General features: G+C 40.9%; 1 protein-coding gene across 3 annotated transcripts; it reads left to right on the top strand.

The window, feature by feature from the left end:
• Positions 1–12,206: 12,206 nt before the first annotated feature.
• On the top strand, positions 12,207–18,507 carry Znf232 (zinc finger protein 232). Of its 3 annotated transcripts, none has more exons than XM_047546110.1 (4): positions 12,207–12,307; positions 13,316–13,790; positions 14,048–14,201; positions 16,309–18,507. In XM_047546110.1, the coding sequence occupies exons 2-4, from the start codon at positions 13,374–13,376 to the stop codon at positions 17,022–17,024; spliced, it is 1,287 nt and encodes a 428-aa protein (XP_047402066.1). In that variant the 5' UTR covers positions 12,207–12,307; positions 13,316–13,373; the 3' UTR covers positions 17,025–18,507. The 3 variants fall into 3 exon arrangements, with proteins under 3 accessions (XP_047402066.1, XP_047402064.1, XP_047402065.1); XM_047546108.1 differs by having other exon boundaries at positions 16,273–18,507; XM_047546109.1 differs by having other exon boundaries at positions 12,258–12,307; positions 13,416–13,790; positions 16,273–18,507.
• The last annotated feature ends 132 nt before the right edge of the window (positions 18,508–18,639 follow it).

Raw genomic sequence — 18,639 nt, 5'->3', positions numbered from 1 at the left:
AATAGCTAAAGCAATCCTTGCCAGAAAGAGTGAAGTAGGGGGTATCACAATACCAGATCTTCAACTCTACTACAAAGCAATAGTAACAAAAATGGCATGGTATTGGTACCAAAATAGAAAGGTGGATCAATGGTACAGAATAGAGGACACGGACACAAACCCAAATAAATACAATTTTCTCATACTAGACAAAGGGGCCAAAAATATGCAATGGAGAAAAGATAGCCTCTTCAACAAATGGTGCTGGGAGAATTGGAAATCCATATGCAACAGAATGAAACTAAACCCATATCTCTCACCATGCACAAAACTAAACTCAAAATGGATTAAGGATCTCGGAATCAGACCAGAGACCTTGCATCTTATAGAAGAAAAAGTAGGGCCAGAGCTTCAACATGTCGGCTTAGGACCAGACTTCCTTAACAGGACTCCCATAGCACAAGAAATAAAAGCAAGAATCAATAACTGGGATAGATTCAAACTAAAAAGCTTTCTCTCAGCAAAGGAAACTATCAGCGATGCGAAGAAAGAGCCTACAGAGTGGGAGAAAATCTTTGCCAATCATACTTCAGATAGAGCACTAATTTCCAGAATATATAAAGAACTCAAAAAACTCTACACCAAGAATGTAAATAATCCAATTGACAAATGGGCTAAGGAAATGAATAGACACTTCACAGAAGAAGATCTACAAGCAATCAACAAACATATGGAAAAATGTTCAACATCTCTAGTAATAAGAGAAATGCAAATCAAAACCACCCTAAGATACCACCTCACCCCAATTAGAATGGCGATTATCAAGAATACAAGCAACAACAGGTGTTGGCGAGGATGTGGGGGAAAAGGTACACTCATACATTGCTGGTGGGGCTGCAAATTAGTGCAGCCACTCTGGAAAGCAGTGTGGAGACTCCTTAGAAAACTTGGAATGGAACCACCATTTGACCCAGCTGTCCCACTCCTTGGCCTATACCCAAAGGACTTAAAATCAGCATACTACAGAGATACAGCCACATCAATGTTCATAGCTGCTCAGTTCACAATAGCTAGATTGTGGAACCAACCTAGATGTCCTTCAATTGATGAATGGATAAAGAAACTGGTATGGGGCTGGGAAGATAGCTCAGTCGGTAGAGTGCTTGCCTTGTAAGCACAAGGCCCTGGGTTCGATCCCCAGCACCCAAAAAAAAAAAAAAAGAAAAAAAAGAAACTGTGATATATATATATATATATATATGTATATATATATATATATATACATACACATACACACAATGGAATATTACTCAGCCATAAAGAATGATAAAATTATGGCATTTGCAGGCAAATGGATGAAATTGGAGAATATCATGCTAAGTGAGATAAGCCAATCTCAAAAATCCAAAGGACAAATGATATCGCTATATGTGGATGATGACACATAATGGGGGGTGGGAAGGGTTAGTGTTAGGGTTAGAGTTAGGGTTGGGGGGGCAAGAATGGAGGAAGGAAGGACTGTATAGAGAGAAAAGAGGGGTGGGAGGGGTGGGGGGGAAGGGGAAAAATAACATAATGAATCAAACAACATTACCCTATGTAAATTTATGATTACACAAATGGTATGCCATGTACAAACAGAGAAACATCATGTATCCCATTTGTTTACAATAAAAAAAAAAGAAAAAGAAAAAGAAACCTTTTGGTGAAGAGGGCCTTTAACAACATGGGACAAGTCTGGAAGGACTGATTTTTCTGTCTCTGGAGTTTATCTTTTGGGTAAAATTGATACCGCCGTTTACCGGTGACGAGTTCTGCTTCTTCTAATGTTGAAGATTAAGCACTAGAGAAGCACGCCAAGGCAAGCATATTAAGCAGGTTTATTTAAAGGGAATAATACAGACTTCTCCCGGCAGGGAGAAGGGGGCCATGGCTGATGTTCTAAAGTCCCAAGAAGTGAGCACACCCTGCATCTTTTATAGGTTAAAGTCTCTTTTGTTCTCCAGTTCTCTCCCCCCTTATCTCTCTCTCCTTCCTGCCTACGTGACTAGGCCCGGTTTTGCATAAGTGAGAAGCCAAGGGCAGGGGGAGGGCCAAGGTGATTCAGGCGGGTAAGGGCCAGGGGGCATTAATTAGCAGCTCCTTGTTTGCAGTCCTTGATAAAGGCAGGTAAATTTGGTAATCAATGGGCTCCGGAGATCTTTGATATTCCATTCTTCCAGGGGCAGTCTCCAACTTCCAAAGGCAGATGGCTTCATGGCTTCATTTCCTTGAATTGACCCGATTTTCTATTTCTACACTAACTACCTGTCCTTAATTCTGGCTTCATTCCCCCCTTTAGCTATAGGAACTCCTAACTGCTTTAAGGAAAAGGGGGCGTCGGTCGTTCTGGCTGCTTCGAAGCTGAAAGGGGGCAGCGAGGGGTAAAGCAGTTTGGAGTTCCTTTTTTAAAAATCGGGTCAATCGAGGGGTCCAAGGTAGAAGTCTGGTTGGGGAAGAGCAGGTTGTAAAGTCATCTGGGGGTGGGTGCTTCTATGATAGAAGAACAAAAAGACATGAGTACTGAAATGAGATTAGTACAAAGTAAATGTTGCAGCATCTGGAGCATGCCACTGAGTATCATGAAAATGACAGAAGTCAATCTTTCACCAGGCGGGTGGAAGAATTGAGAAATTGTTCCCATAACTAGGCCTAGCAAAGGCTGGAAAGGACAAGGCCTTTATTTGGGAACTTTAACATTGTCCAGGTTATCAGGAATGTAAACACAACATTTAACTCTTAATGTCATAGATGTCCCAAAAAAAAACATAGTTAAGCTATACTTAATGTTATCTGATTTTTGTAAAATATCCCTTTATTGGTATAACCTGTGTTTAGTAGAGAGCTCTATACTTCTGTTACTTAGGGATAGCTAATCATATGAGCAAACATAGGTTAAGTCTACCTGTGTAGCTTAGGAAGGTCTGCAGGCCTTAAACTGACTAAAAACTTCTGACTCTGGCAGTTTCTCTTGATAGTTATCAGGCACATTTGCTGAAGAATCTTTCTTTCATTTGTAGCTTCCAGTTTTTATTCTAGTGGGCTAATACAAGTGTACATCTTAAGTTACATTTAACTATTATTTCTTTTAAATGCCCAAGAATGATTATATTTTGGTTTTAACTGCTTTGCTGGGTGTCTAAGATCAAACTGGTCAAATTGACCTGGTTCCTGTCTTGTTAAAGAGTCAGGTGAGTTCCCACAGGGGCCACTTGTAGAGAACTTAAGAGCAGCTTCTTAGCTCCTCCAGTGCCATTGGTTAGGTAGGGTCTCCTTGATGAGGTGACTTCCTTTGGAAGCATTAAGGGATGTCTCCCTTTTTCCATGACCCTCCTCTGCAGCAGATGCACTGAGTGATTTTTCATCCTCTAGTCTCAACAATCTCCTTGATCAGGAGGTTGTGTGACCCAGAGTTGCAGCGCTCCTTAGGGAAGTCCTCTTGCTCCCTGGGTTCAGGCTGACTGAGAGCAAAAGATCCAAATACTGGTCTATCTTGCCTTCTGTATTTAATTCCAATCTCTAAGTTTGATCTTAATCATCCAGCAAGCCAGTCTCACCAGTCATAAAGTAAGAGTACTGGGCTTTAACTTTAATGTCCATAACTTTACAGTTATTTACCCTTTTATCTAACTGGAGTCTGCATTAGTTCTGGAAGTTACCACTATCTGTTAGGTGATGGCTTATTATCACAAGTTACCTAGGTTGCGTGTTCTTGAAGCACCTACTTCTGCAAAACATTAACAGGTAACAATTTTACAAAATGAAATTAGCAAGAGTAAAAATATATTCAGCTTGTATAATAGCTATCTTGAATTTTGACTGAGAACCACATTATATTCCCTATTTGAGATCATATAACTTTAAATAAGCTGAAGTCTGACTTATTTTGGAGTCACTCTAACATGCAGTAAGGTGGGAGGCAGAGCCTTATCTCAGGTAAGGCGTGGCTCTTTACAGATCTTAAGTGTTCTTATTCTGATGTTGATCTTTGCTTCTTCCTTAAATATCATTAAGTAGTTTACATATACTGTTTCCTGAGTCTATATAAACTTTATAATTAACACAATTTAACATTGTATCTAAAACATGAATCAAAGAAAGGCTGAGAGAGCTTTTAACTTTCCTTTTGTGTGTCAAAGTGGCAAAATATTTTCATGTTTCACAAAATTAACCTTTAAACAAGTCAGGCTCTAATGTTTAGAAATACATTTACATTTGAAATTCTTTATCTCAGTGTAAAAAGTAACAAATTTTACATATACCCTATTGATAACAGGTCCTATAATAGAACATTAAATGATAGAAATAAATCCCCAATAAAATTTACTCTTTATAAGTTTAAAATTACCATTACAGACAAGTTTAATCTGGAGAATAGCAGCTGGATAAATTCCCTGCTTTAAAACTTGTATACCTGAAAAATATGAACACATTTAATATACAACTAGTGACCACTTCACAATTACCTTGACACTTTTTCTTATCAAATTTAGTTTTTAAAGAAAAATGTAGACTCTGTAACACAGTATAATACTCTAACAGTTGTTTAACCATAATTGTATAAACCCCAATTTTTAAGACTAATTGTTCTAAAGAAAAAAACTTAATAGACACAAAGTTAAGAGTAAATTAGTGTTTCTAAGAAATCCTTGCCATTTAACCATGTCATTTTACCATATAGATTAAACTTTGGTTTATATCAGAACATTAGTATTTCACTTTAGGAAAAACCTTAAATAGCTTTAGCTGTTTCACATACATACAACCAACTTAGTTACACGCAAACTTGTTGAAACTTGCCCTTTACGTACACAGACTTTCTTAGCACTTACTTAGACCCTCATGTATTTCATCACACAGAAACATTTCCTTTTCCCTTTTACTAAATATATTTCCATACCCAGAACCTTTTATTTTCTCTTTCCTATCTGTTGACCCTTTTTTGCTCATATTCTGAAACAACTCTTATGAAATTTCTGAATTTAGATAAATTGCTCTATTTTAATAAGATTAAATATTTTGTTGTTTATAGTACTCTAATTGAAACACAGTTGAAACTTTTGGGACCCTTTGTACATAGAATTGCACTTGTTAGGACATAACTCTTAGTAACCTTGTTTTTAGTTTAGTGATGACACAAAGCAAGTTTAAACCCTTTTATTTACCAACCTATAAAAACACCAATAATGTTTAAGTATGATACCCCATGGAATTTAAAGAGTTAAGAGTACTTGATGTTATTTAACAATTAGCATTTTAACTTTGAAAATTAATCAGATGTCTCTACAAACACATTTGAGTAATCCCATACATGTTAACTCTAATTCACTTATTCTGTAAAAACCAAGAAAGCAGGCAAGTGTCCTGAACAGTATTTGCTATCTCTTTCCTGTTGAAGAAAAGTCCTAGAAACAATTGATATTAGACATTTTATTAACATCAATATTTTATTAGATTGACCACCTAGAGACTTGCGAGTTATTTTCAAAGACATTTTACTTTCATTAGTTTACCCAATTTGAATTGAACCTTTAAATCACGTGAATTAAAAGTATTTGGATCCATTTTTAAATTTTAATTTTAGGAGCGCTCAGTTTTGGTAGACAAAACATGACACCAGACAGCACGACATACAAATAACACAAAATCAAAGGCCTTGTAACTTTATAGGTGAATCTCCATTGCAATGTAACAGATGTTCAAAAACTCTAGTTGAATAAAAAATAGAACTGATCAAAAAAATCATGAGCTCAAAAAAATATAAAATTAAAAAAAAACAAGAGTCCTGGAAAAATGATACGGCCGTTAATTACTTCAGTAAAGCACCATAAAATTTACTTTTGCTGGAGTTTAGGTAAGGCTCTTTTTACCTTTTTTTTCTTTGGGTTTGAGACCGGTCTCCTACTGAGTCTTTGGGCTTCTTTTATTTACATTTCAATGTAAGCCTTGACTGAGATCTGGAAGGACCTAACAGATTTGAATAGAAACCTTGTGCCTAAGGCACTTTAGCCATCTCATCAGTACAGGTTGGATGTCAAAGAAAATTATGAGACCTTATTTTCCATTTCTTTTGAGAATGAAGCTACTTTGCTAAGTTCCTCACTGAGATATGCCATTGGTTATTGAGTTGCCTATGGCTGCCTATCCAGGATTTATTTTCCCCTTTTGTGACAAACAGGTTAAATCTTGCTTCATAGGTAAGCTGAGGACAGGAGCTTGAAGTAAGGCCCCTTCCTGGGGCAGAATATTGTCCTATAGTGGTTATTTTCTGTAGTATTGAACCTGTTGATGACATAATTAAGCTTTATTTTTTTGAGATCTTATAATTCCTATTAGCTAAGAAGTTTAGGAGTTCTGCAATGGCCTTTTGATATTCCTCCTGGGTGGAGGCACATAAAGTATGTACTTTACTTACTGGAGAACAATCACAGAATGTTTTATCTCTGAATTTTGTTAAGTCCTTAGCTAAGGTTTGTCCGGAACAGGTGAGGGCCATCTAAATCCTGAGGCAATACTGTCTAGGTTAGTTGAGATACAGTATCTGGTTACTCAAAGGCAAACAAATTGCTATTCAGAGTCTAGCATAAACAGGAAAAACCATCTTTTAAATCTAACAGTAAACCAAGCAGCAGTTGGAATCCAAGATAAAAGTGTATGAATTAAGAAATACAGGGTGGGGGAAATTACTGCTTCATTATTCTAAGGTCTTGGACTAGGCAGTTTGCTTTTTAACTCCTAAATGGGCAAATTGCATGGGCTATTGCAAGGCATTAAAAGTTTCTATCAGTTTGAATGATCTTTAATAAGTCCTTTTTCTTGCCTATATGTTCCCTTTTTTCTTTTGATGTCTATTAAAAACAGAAGATGCAAGCTGGAGAAGATCATCTGAGGATTGATCAGGGCCACGTGCCAATTTTGAAATTTCCTCTAAATATTTGGGGCTGACTAAATGATAAATTTATACTTTAAAAGTAGGTGGCCCTTTATGGATTCAGGATTCAGAGTGGTGTGCTTTCTTATTGCTTTCCTAAGTCTCTCCATGAAAATAGCAGGATTTTCGTGAAGGCTGCATAATAGTTTTTTTAGGCATCCTACTCATTATTGGATGGTTTCTGGGAAGTGCCTGTGCTCTAGATGGTTAATAGCATAATTTTCCAGGTGAGGTCAAATACCTGGCATAAGTTTTGAAACATCTCAATATTTATTAGGATCCTCCAAAAGCCTCCTTAAATTTATTTTTGCCTATCTTAAGTTGGGAGGGTTCCCTCAATTTTCCTCCCTTAGTGGGCGATTCCTCAAGACTTTCTCCTCTCATGGTAGAGATTATTGCTGTCAAGCATGGTAACATATGAAAGGCACTTTTCTTGATCATTTGCAATTTAGCAGTATGCAGGCTAGTGGTGAACCTGGCAATACTGTTGAGAGTGAAGCTCCCATCTAAGTGGAAGAAAAGAAAAATAGACCTCAGTCGCCCGCGCCGGCGACTATGTGCAGGGACGTCTCCCTAAGTTTGAGCTTCAATCCGGTCCAGAAAACCCGTCTCTCACTACCTGGCTTTGCCAAAGTATTTCTGGCCTCCTTCGGCAAAGTGCTGGGGCTCTAGTTTGCCCTGTGCTAGAGACCCTTGGAGGATTCAGACTTAAGGGCATTACTGCTTTCCTCCCTGCCACTATAAACTCCTAATTATGAAAAACGATGACAAAAGTAAAAAATGTGCCTTTTGCCTATCTTCTTGCCCTGTAAACTAAAGGAATCTCCGGAGGGTGAGGGGACATCTATTGGTTGTTAGGCGTATAACACCCTTTGCTTGGAGGGTCTCACGGGAGGGGTTTTTAAATGCCTCCCTCTTGCAGCTTAAAGAGAACACAGTGAGCACATTTAAGCATGGGAACAGTAATGGGGAGACTCTAGATAGACTAGTGAAGGCTAACTATGTGAACAAAGGGAACCTGGGCATTTTCATACTAATCATCCCAGGCCTTAATCCTACAGCTTGAATTCCTAATGTCTGACCGGCAAGGGAAGGGGAGCATCCAGGAGGGAGTGGATTTGCGGGAGTGTTGTGCACTGTGCGGCCCATACGGAGGCAAGGGTGATTGGCGCTTTCCCTCAGTGCCATTGTCTACTGATCAGTCTGGATACCCTTCAGGGCTGTCGGGAGGGGGAGTCTGGAGAAGGAACCTTTGGAGTCCACCCGAGAGTAGCCCGGGCCGAGAACCCCGCAGTTGCTCCAACCCTTCCTCCACCTCCACGCATCCTGGGCAGATCAGGACTAGGGACACTGTGTACTTGCGGCAATTGCGCTCCGGGCCTGGACAGAAAAGTAGGAAACGGCTTCAGCAGAGCCCCAACATGCCTGCAGAGCAGGGGATTGGAAACTTGCCTGGGCCGGGAAACCTCTCACCCGAGTCTTAAGGATGGCGGCTGCACTAACTGCATTTAAGTAGCCGACGGGTGCCCATTTTGCCCTCCAAAAATAAAGATACAGAAAGAAAGATGTACCTCAAACAGATGTGGGGTGCATGGAGAGAGAAGCTTACTTACCTTGGCGTAAATCTCGGTGGAACCTCCAAATCTGATACCGCTGTTTACCGGTGACGAGTTCTGCTTCTTCTAATGTTGAAGATTAAGCACTAGAGAAGCACGCCAAGGCAAGCATATTAAGCAGGTTTATTTAAAGGGAATAATACAGACTTCTCCCGGCAGGGAGAAGGGGGCCATGGCTGATGTTCTAAAGTCCCAAGAAGTGAGCACACCCTGCATCTTTTATAGGTTAAAGTCTCTTTTGTTCTCCAGTTCTCTCCCCCCTTATCTCTCTCTCCTTCCTGCCTACGTGACTAGGCCTGGTTTTGCATAAGTGAGAAGCCAAGGGCAGGGGGAGGGCCAAGGTGATTCAGGCGGGTAAGGGCCAGGGGGCATTAATTAGCAGCTCCTTGTTTGCAGTCCTTGATAAAGGCAGGTAAATTTGGTAATCAATGGGCTCCGGAGATCTTTGATATTCCATTCTTCCAGGGGCAGTCTCCAACTTCCAAAGGCAGATGGCTTCATGGCTTCATTTCCTTGAATTGACCCGATTTTCTATTTCTACACTAACTACCTGTCCTTAATTCTGGCTTCAAAATGGTTTCTCCAGATTACCTCTCAAAGGTATCCATTGACTATTTTTGTGAATGTGTGATCAAAAAAGACGACACCCATAGAGAATATCTAGGTTATATATGGCAGTACATCTAACTCCTGAGTGAAAGTACAGCAAGGTCTCTTTGAGTCCTGGTATTACAGTAGCCTTGAAACTATTCATCTTTCTAAGCCATGTGCTATTTGATTTTCCTAATGTAAGAACCCAGAAACCACTCCAGACACAGGAACTCACATAAGAGGGTTTATTAAGCAAACAGAGTATCTCCCTGCAGGGTAAGAGAGAAAATGAGAGGAAAAGAGAGAGAGCTTGCACAAGAGAGTGTGAAAAGTGAGGAGGAGAGAGAAAGGAAGTGAGTAGAAGAGAGAAAGCATGAATGTGAGGAGAAGAAGAGAGAGAAAATGGCGGGGAAGCTATCCTTAAGCAGTCAAATTCTGCGGGCTAACAAGACCAATAACCGAGAAGGATACTTGCAAGCTGACAGATGAACCAATAGCTAGCTAGGATGTTCACAGACTGACAAGTTGGGAGGCGGGGAAATGATTACAGCATAAAGGCGGGGGAGCAGCTTTATATTATATTACACCTAACACTGCTTTATCATCTCTCACACACAAACATTAAACTCACACTGAAAAAAAGGTAAATGGTTGCCTATTACCTAAATTAAAAGGCCTTAATTTGGCATTTAAGCCTTCTCTCATCTGTCCCATACTAACTTGCCTCTCATTTCATAAAACTCTCCAGATCAAGATCTGGTCTAATTACTTTCCCTAAACAGTTACTGCATTGTGCTCTTATTTAAGGCCCAGCTCACTATCTCAGGCCCTATTAATCTGTAGCATCTGGATTCCCTATTACTTAAACTGATAACTTTTTCTTTAAATCCAGGTAATATGTCTAACTGGTGTGTAGTTAGGTACACACTCAGTTTTTTAAAGGGAAATGCCTTAACACTTTGGTATTATTATAGAGTTCATTTTATTTTATATTTTTAGTTGTAGATAGACATGATATCTTTATTTGTTTATATGGTGCTGAGAATCAAACCTAGTGTCATACACGCTAGGCAAGCACTCTACCACTGAGCCACAACCCCAGCCCTATAGTGCTCATTTTAAGAAAATTCCAAACACTGAAGTATAATTTGTTTCAATGAATAAGCCAAAATTCCTCATTTCTCCAATTCCCAGCTTAGAGGAAGACATTACCCTACTATAAATCTGTTATGTACTCTTGTTTTCTTCACATTCCCAGCTGCCAGGACATTTAGTTTCTTGAAAACAGGATATATTTTCAATACATAGGATTGAGGGGTTCTGGGGACTGAGCCCAGGGATGCTTTACCACTGAGTTACATCCCCAGTTCTTTTATTTTTTATTTTGAGACACGGTCTCACTAAGTTGTTTAATGCTTAATTAGCTAAGACTGGCCTCAAACTTGTGATTCTCCTGCCTCAGCCTCCCAAGTCTCTCAGATTACAGGCAAGCATCACCATGCCAACAGGAAACTACATTTTTATATCACCTCAGCCCCAACCCAGATTCAGATTTAAATATACATTCTTGCTCCAAAAATGCTGGAATGAATGTCCATATGTAGCCAGGTAGAGCAATTTAGCAAGACCCCGTCTCAAAACAACAAAAAAGAGTTGGAGATGTAGCTCACTGGTAGAGCACCCCTGAGTTCAATCCCCAGTACAGCAAGGAAAAAAAAAAATGTCCAAATTTATGTGTCTAGTTTTTTTATTGAAAAGTCTATTCATAAGAGGATAGTACTATCATTTTCTTTCTTGTTTTCTTTCCCCTCTAAACATTACTTTTTTGCAATTTTGCTTCTCCTCAGTTAGGCTCCAAGCACGTTTATCTATTTTAATGCTCTTTCAAAAGAAAAAAATAAGCATTTGAATTTACTCCTACTTTTTGGTGGGGTTGTGGGGAGGAGGGCAGATTTCAGAGATTGAACTCAGGAGTGCTTAACCAGAGCCATAACCCCTGCCCTTTTTATTATTTTAAGACAGGATCTCCCTAAATTGCTTAGGCTGGCTCTGAACTTTGGTTTCTGCTACCTCAGCCTCCTGAGCAGCTGGAATTACAGGCCTGCACCACCATGCCCGGCTCTCCTACTATTTTTAATTTTTCTATTTCATTGGTTATAGTTTGTATTAATTCACTCTTTCATTTGCCTCATTTTAATATGCTTTAAAAGTTTGTTAAGACGAATTTTAAATTACTTTATATCTTTGTTCCTTTTTAAAGGCGATAATGAAGTCATTTTCAAATGTGGCTATTGCTAGGTACCACAGATTTCAGCATGAAATGTTCTTCACATTGCCTTCTAGATCGTTTGTAATTTTGCTTTTGAGTTTCTCTTTTGATCTAAGTAGCTTTTCCAATTTTTTTTCTGGCTTACGCATATTCTGGTGCACTCTTTTTTCCCTAGTTAATTTCATATTCTGTACTTTTTCCTTCTCACAATGATCACCTAACCTTCCTAAAACTTATAATCAGATTAAACTCTATTATCAATACAAAACAGGATAGCTTTCCGCTATCAAACGAAACCTTTGAATTTTTCTTTTTCCTCCCTCACACCCCCACCCCATGTCCCAGGAATTGCTTTATATCCCAAAGAACTTGAGTCGGTTGGTTGTCAAACATTTTCTTCTTGAAAGGATCTCCTTCCTCGGTTGTGACTGAAAAGGTCTGGAAAGAGGTAACTGGAAAACAGAACACAGAGAAATAAGTGTTGCAACAGGCTATCCACAAGGGTAGAATTTCCCTGACATTTCTCTCAGCCTACACTGCCCCTTAAACTACAATTCACAGAGAATCGAGGTCCGCCAAACTTGGTCGCCTGGCTCCCACCCACAACTCCCCTTCACCTCCCCCGGGACTGCAACTCGCAGAGGTGTTTGCTGGGCCCGGCAGCCTGAAGTCCAGGCGGACCGGTGGCAAGTGTGTTTGTTGCCTGCTCCTCTCGAGCCCGAGCTGATTCACGCCGGGGTTTGCCAGCGGCCGCTGGCGGCGCCGAGGCTTCTGGGAGATGGAGGCCTTGCCACGAAACGCGCAGGCGCAAACCTGGGGCTGGGGCTGGGGCTGGAACTGCGTGGTCCAGGGCAGTGCCTGATGGACACCTGGCCCTGTGGGGTGAGTGCTGGCGGCTGCCACTTGGAGGTCCTTCTCCGTGGTTCGGCTGCTTTTGTAGGTCACCGCAGGCAGCGGTAGTCCTATGGCGAGCAGGCCTCGCAGGCAGCTTCGTGGGATTTTGCGCAGAGTGGTCTGGTTCCCCACCTACCCTCTCTGTGCTGGCTGCGTTGCGTCACGTGTTGGGGAGGGTCCTGGGGGGGTGATGTCCGGGTCCCTCTTTTCTGGAAATCCCAGGGGGAGAACTGAAGGGTGGGGATAGTTTGTTGTAACTGGCGTGGACCACAGCTTCTCCCCAGGTCTTTCGGGTATGCACCTGCCAACACCAGGCACAGAGTTCAGCTGGGCGCTGGCAACGCTGAGGAACACTGGCTGTGCATTTGAGCGCCTTTGTCTTTGGCCAGCATTACCTCTGTGTGCTGCTTTAGTGGCCACTGGTTGCCTCATTTGCCCTATTAGATACTCCTGACGCTTGACATTGTACCTCTAACTGTGTTCCTTCTAAAAGTCCCATAACAATCCTGCAGAAATCCTGGACATTTAAATGTGATCTAACCCCTTAGAAGGACTTTACATTTTTCTTTTGCTGTAGTACTGCCTCAGAAATCTGAGAAAGGGTGGAGTTGCCATCTTAGGAGGGGTTCCGCTCTCCTACACCCATGCACTGAGAACTGCTTAGCTCTGGGCTTTGAATCTGAAAATGTGGGTTTTGCTTCAGACTTGTTTCTTGCCAGTAATCATTTCTTCCTGTGGGCCCCCAGAACAGTTTTTTTTTTTTTTTTTTTTTTTTTTTCCTGCCTGTTACGGCGTTTATCTAGAGGTAGAAAAATATTTTACATGTCTGTCTCTACCAGATTGCAACTTTCTCAGACAGTGACTTAGTAAAGCAGGATACTGGGGAGGATTGAAGGAGAAAGAGGAAAGAAAGGGAATTGTACAGAACTTGGCTCCTTGTAGATGTTGAGTATGTGTTTAATGGATGAAAAAACTGAATTATTTCTTATGTTGCAGGGTACCCCTGAAAGATTCCAGCTGGTGTGGGCTTTCTGCAGAGCTAGTCCAGGCTAGTATGGCTGTATCACTAACAGCAGTTAAAACTCTGGCCCTTCAGGGTACACAGGAACAAGAGAAGATTATGATTTTGGAACCAAAAGAAGAGGAACAGTCTTGGGAATATGAGACCAGACTACCTGGGAACCACTCTAGCAGCCAAGAGATCTTCCGTCAGCGCTTTAGGCAGCTCTGCTACCAGGAGACCCCTGGTCCGCGAGAGGCCCTGAGCCAATTACGGGTATTGTGTTGTGAATGGCTAAGGCCAGAGAGACACACCAAGGAGCAGATCCTGGATTTACTTGTGCTAGAACAATTCCTGACCATCCTGCCTGAGGAACTCCAGTCCTGGGTGCGGGGACATCACCCAAAGAGTGGAGAGGAGGCTGTGACTGTGCTGGAAGATTTAGAGAAAGGACTTGAACCAGGACCTCAGGTGGGAAGGGGGATTTGATCTGTTGTGGGAACCAGATCAATGACCTCAGGCTGGACGGAGGGGCAGCAATAGGGGGAGTTGCCAAGGTAGAGCAGTTAGTATGTGTTTCTATCTCTGTTTTTTCTTCCCTCAAGCTGTGAATGAGAAAGAGACTCTAGTTTCTCTTCCTTTCCCTGTGCTGACTCTGAGGAGGCTCTCTAAAGTCTCCTTGGAAGCTTTGGTCCCACATAAACCAAGTGGTGCCTGATCACCTCCAGGTTCCAGGCCCTGCACATGGACCTGCACAGGAAGAACCTTGGAAGAAGAAGGCACCTCTGGGACCAGCCCAGGAGGCACCAAGCATCCAGCTCCAACCTAAGGAGACCCAGCTCAAGTGTGAATCTCAGGAGACCCAGCCTTTACCACAGACTGGTGAGGAGAAGGATTCTGTGGGGAGGGAAAGAGAGGAAATGACATATAAAGGACACATAGTAGGTCCTCAAATTTTTGCTGTGATCATCATGGCCTCACAGTACTTGCCTCTTAGGTCAGAGACAGCTTGTCTCATCACCTATAAAATTAGGAATAACAATAAGCTACCTTAGAGTGGGGGTATAGCTCTATAGTAGAGTACTTGCCTAGCATGTGAGAAGCTTTGAGTTCCATCCCCAGCACCACACAAAAATAAATAAATAAAAACATGACCTACCTCATAACTCTGTGAATTAAATCAAATTTATATTGTATCTGGCTATAAAGCTGGCTAGTATTTCTCAGCTTTAAGGAGCCCTAACACAGGACCACAAAATATTTTACTCACTGCCTGCCTTGTCCACTGCTCTTGACACCTAGTTCATAATAGCTCTGCTGTGAGCTAGAAGCTAGCCTTAAGATCCTTTTGGCTTCCCTGTGTCTCCCACAGCACATTTTTTAAACCATAAAGCACGCCTGTGTGTGCACAGCCTGTCATTACCCTTATGTGCCACATACACTCTATCTTCTAAAAGCCTTATTTGAAACTTTCTTGTCTGCACCTACCTTATTCCTTCAGATTAATTGCAAAAACTTTCTTTCAGGCCTATATACATCCCCACAAACATCCTCCCCTCTCTCCAAGGTAAACTGTAAACAGAGACTTAGAGCTTAGAGGCTTAGAGCCTCAGGACTGTGAACTGTCCTTTCTGACCTCTGTAACAACATGTGAATGTATCATTGCTAATCATGGAGCTTTTTATTCAATATTTGGTTCTGTGCCACAACCCCACTACCAAAGAGGCATCTGAAAAATTGAATTTTTATTACAACAACAGGGGGAAAACATGAAATGAAAATTAATCTTAGAGTCTGTTCCAAAAGTATGTTTTATCTCCCAATTCTCCTTTCCTCTTTGTCTTTTTTTTCCAGACTCTTTCTTGTCTTCTGTTTAATTTACTAAAAGTATCGTCTTGATACTTAACTTTAAAAAATCTAGCTATCATGTGCCTTTTTTAATAGTAAGCATATTTCAAATTAACCATTGCATTTAATCTGGAAAAAATGTTTGCTTGTTTTTTAATCAAATGATCTTTAGTTATCTTAAAGCAGTTGCTTTTTGTATTTCTTAGACTATAGGGAATGTTACAGACAAATAAAACAACTAATACAAACATTTAAAAACAAAAGAGCCAAGCACTCTCTTCTTCCTTTTTTAAGGAGCAGATCAAAGGGAAAGGCAGAGAGCACTAAGCTATAGAAGCCAGGGAGCTGATGAGTTCTCTCTGCAAGGACATCTGTGAAGCTGTGTGAGGATCCTCCTTAGTGACTGAAGAATTATAGGACAGGAGAATGAATGGGAAGAGGTCAAGTTTACAGAACTGAGAAGGGCTGTCTTTCTGCTTTTATGAACATTCCTTTCTCCTGACCCTAATGATTCTTCTTTGTTTTTCCCTTCCTTCCCAACATCAGTTGACCACTCCCCAATTCCTTAAAAATACTTTTTTTCTTATTTTTGAGATGAATTCTAAAAATACTTTTTTTTCTTTTTTTGTACCAGGAATTGAACCCAAGGGCACCCAAACACTAAGCCACATCCCCAGCATTTTTTATTTTTTCTTTTGAGACAGGGTCTTACTAAGTTGCTTAGGGCCTCGCTGAGTTGCTGAAGCTGACTTTGAACTTGTGATCCTCCTGCCTCAGCCTCCTGAACTTCTGAGATTATAGGTGTGCGCCATCATGCCCGGTGAAACTTACTTTATTTTTCAAATGAGACTTTTTTAGTGTTTCATTGTGGAAAAATGAAAAATTATCTGAAGGGACAGATAGGCGGGAAGTGAGCAGGGGAGAAAACAAAAAAGAAACCCTCTCCTATGCACAATCCCACCACCAAGAGAATAACCATGGGTAATAAATATCTAAATGAATATCCTTCCAGTGTTTGTCATAGGTATAGTGAATATTTTTAAGGTTTTATTTTCTTTCCAGAAATACAAATTCTAATCTAAGTGTCATTTCTCCATACATCCAGAACAGGTATATTTACATTTTCCATCAATTGTTGCAGAAGATGGCCCAGAACCCAACAACAAAGGATCACTGCCACAGCTGCCCATTACCAAAGTGGAATCACAAGTGATCTCAGAAAAACTCACCTCTCCATTTGAAGCTACCTCTGAAGTTGAGGGCACCTTAGGACAGCAGCAGAGAAATTCCAAAGCAAAGAGACGGAGGAGGTCCCCTGCTCAAGGGAAAACTTTTACACAGATGGTTGTCACAAATAAGAAAACTCCCACAGGGAGGAAAGACCATGAGTGTAGTGAATGTGGGAAAGCCTTCATTTATAACTCACATCTTGTAATACACCAGAGAATTCATTCTGGAGAGAAACCCTATAAGTGTAGTGACTGTGGGAAAACTTTCAATCAGAGCTCAAACCTTATTCAGCATCAGAGAATTCATACTGGAGAGAAACCCTACGAATGTAATGAATGTGGGAAGGCCTTCAGGTGGGGTGCTCATCTTGTTCAACATCAGAGGATTCATTCAGGAGAGAAGCCCTATGAGTGCAATGAGTGTGGGAAGGCCTTCAGTCAAAGCTCATATCTCAGTCAGCACCTGAGAATTCACAGTGGAGAGAAACCTTTTATATGTAAAGGATGTGGGAAAGCTTACAGATGGAGTTCAGAGCTTATTAGACATCAGAGAGTTCATGCTAGCAAAGAGCCTTCCCAGTGTATTGAAGATGAGAAAGTCTCCAGACAGACTTGTACTTTTGTCTAAGCTACTTAAGACTAGATCTCATAAAAGTTATAAACATCTTAAGGTTTTTCCTGTGTCTTTCTTGATTTAGGAAAAACTGTTGAGGTAGTGTCAGCTGAAGATTTTATTACTTCATGTCCTTTGATTAAAATGAATATATCCATAGGATGCCTTTGGCTACAAGTAATAGCCAAATTGTGCTGCTGTTTCTTTCTGGCAGACCTTGTACAAGACTCTTAGCTGCCCACAAATAAAATAGGGATAGTTATGCTTTCAATAGAGGTCTAATTCTAACACAGAGTAGCTGCTCAGGCAGTGATAGTTATTGGTATTTTTTGTGACTGGATCTTTGGTCCTCGGCACACTGTTCTGCTTCCTTGGACAGGGTCACACCTGCAGACATCCAAGAAGGAGACACAATCTGCACTAGTAATTTGAACAGGGAACGTTTAATATAAAGAATTAACTAGTAAAAGGGTATCATTTACTAAAGGATATAGAGATAGTGGAATGAGGAACAGTTACCTCTATGACCAAGGGCTGCAAACTTAGAAACTCCCCTTCTACCCTCACAAGACTGAAATTCAGACCTCACAGGACAGGGTGTTGCTATTCCAGAGATATGCTAGAACCAGTCTGTACAGACTTGCAAGAGACAATTTTGCACATCTCTGCCCAAATCTGTACTGAAATTAGCTGCAATGGGAATATTCACACCATGGAAATCAGTAAATGCAACAATGAAGAATTTTTTGGTGTGCAGCTGGTTAAATATTTACCAACACAACACTGGCTATGACCCACTGGATGGTAACATTCACTGAGGTGCAGCAGTCCAAGACTGATAAACAGGAAGCCACTAGATGAGGTACCATTGACACCAAAGGGTGGGTGCCACTGGATCTCCTGCACACTGCTGGCAGCTGTACTCTCTTGAACAGGATGGAGAAGAAGGAAAAAAAAAAAAAAAACCTAGAATAAGCTCCTTTTTTATTGTTCTCTCCAGTGCCCTTAATTGTCAAAGCCTTCCATTGTACCACCTGACAAAGGGGAACTATTTATTGGTCAGGGAGTAGTAAAACAGAACAAAGAATGGTGCATTTGAAACTAGGCGTCAATAAATTGATCATTGGCCTACATTTTGAACTCATTTCCCTCTTAGGACCTGTCTTTTTCCTCTGTCCCTGTGCCTATTTTCCACCTTACAATTATGTCAGTCACCCTCTTCATCTAGATGTCTTTAAATGTTACTTTCCTTGGAGAAACCTTTCCTGGCTCCAGCATACAAGTTTATTTCTCCCACATAAACATCCAGAGACAGCAAGGTGGTCAGCAAGCTACAGCTCTCAAGGGTCAAATTCAAATCCAGCTCATGGCCTTTTTTGTGTGAGCCATTAAAAATAGTTTTTACAGTTCTTTTTAGGTGTTTAAAAAACCCAGCTGGGCACTGTGGCATATAATATCAAGAGGATCACAAGTTCAAGGCCAGCCTCCACAATTTAGCAGACCCTGTCTCAAAATTAAAAATTAAAAGGGCTGATGGTACATGCCTGTAATCCCAGTGTCTCAAAAGGCTGAGGCCAGAGAATCACAGGTTTGAAGCCAGCCTGAGGCAACTTAGGGAGGCTGTAAGTAA

This window comes from Sciurus carolinensis, chromosome 3 (genome assembly GCF_902686445.1).
Source record: "Sciurus carolinensis chromosome 3, mSciCar1.2, whole genome shotgun sequence".
Lineage (NCBI taxonomy): Eukaryota > Metazoa > Chordata > Mammalia > Rodentia > Sciuridae > Sciurus > Sciurus carolinensis.
This window is presented reverse-complemented; position numbering and strand designations above follow the sequence as displayed.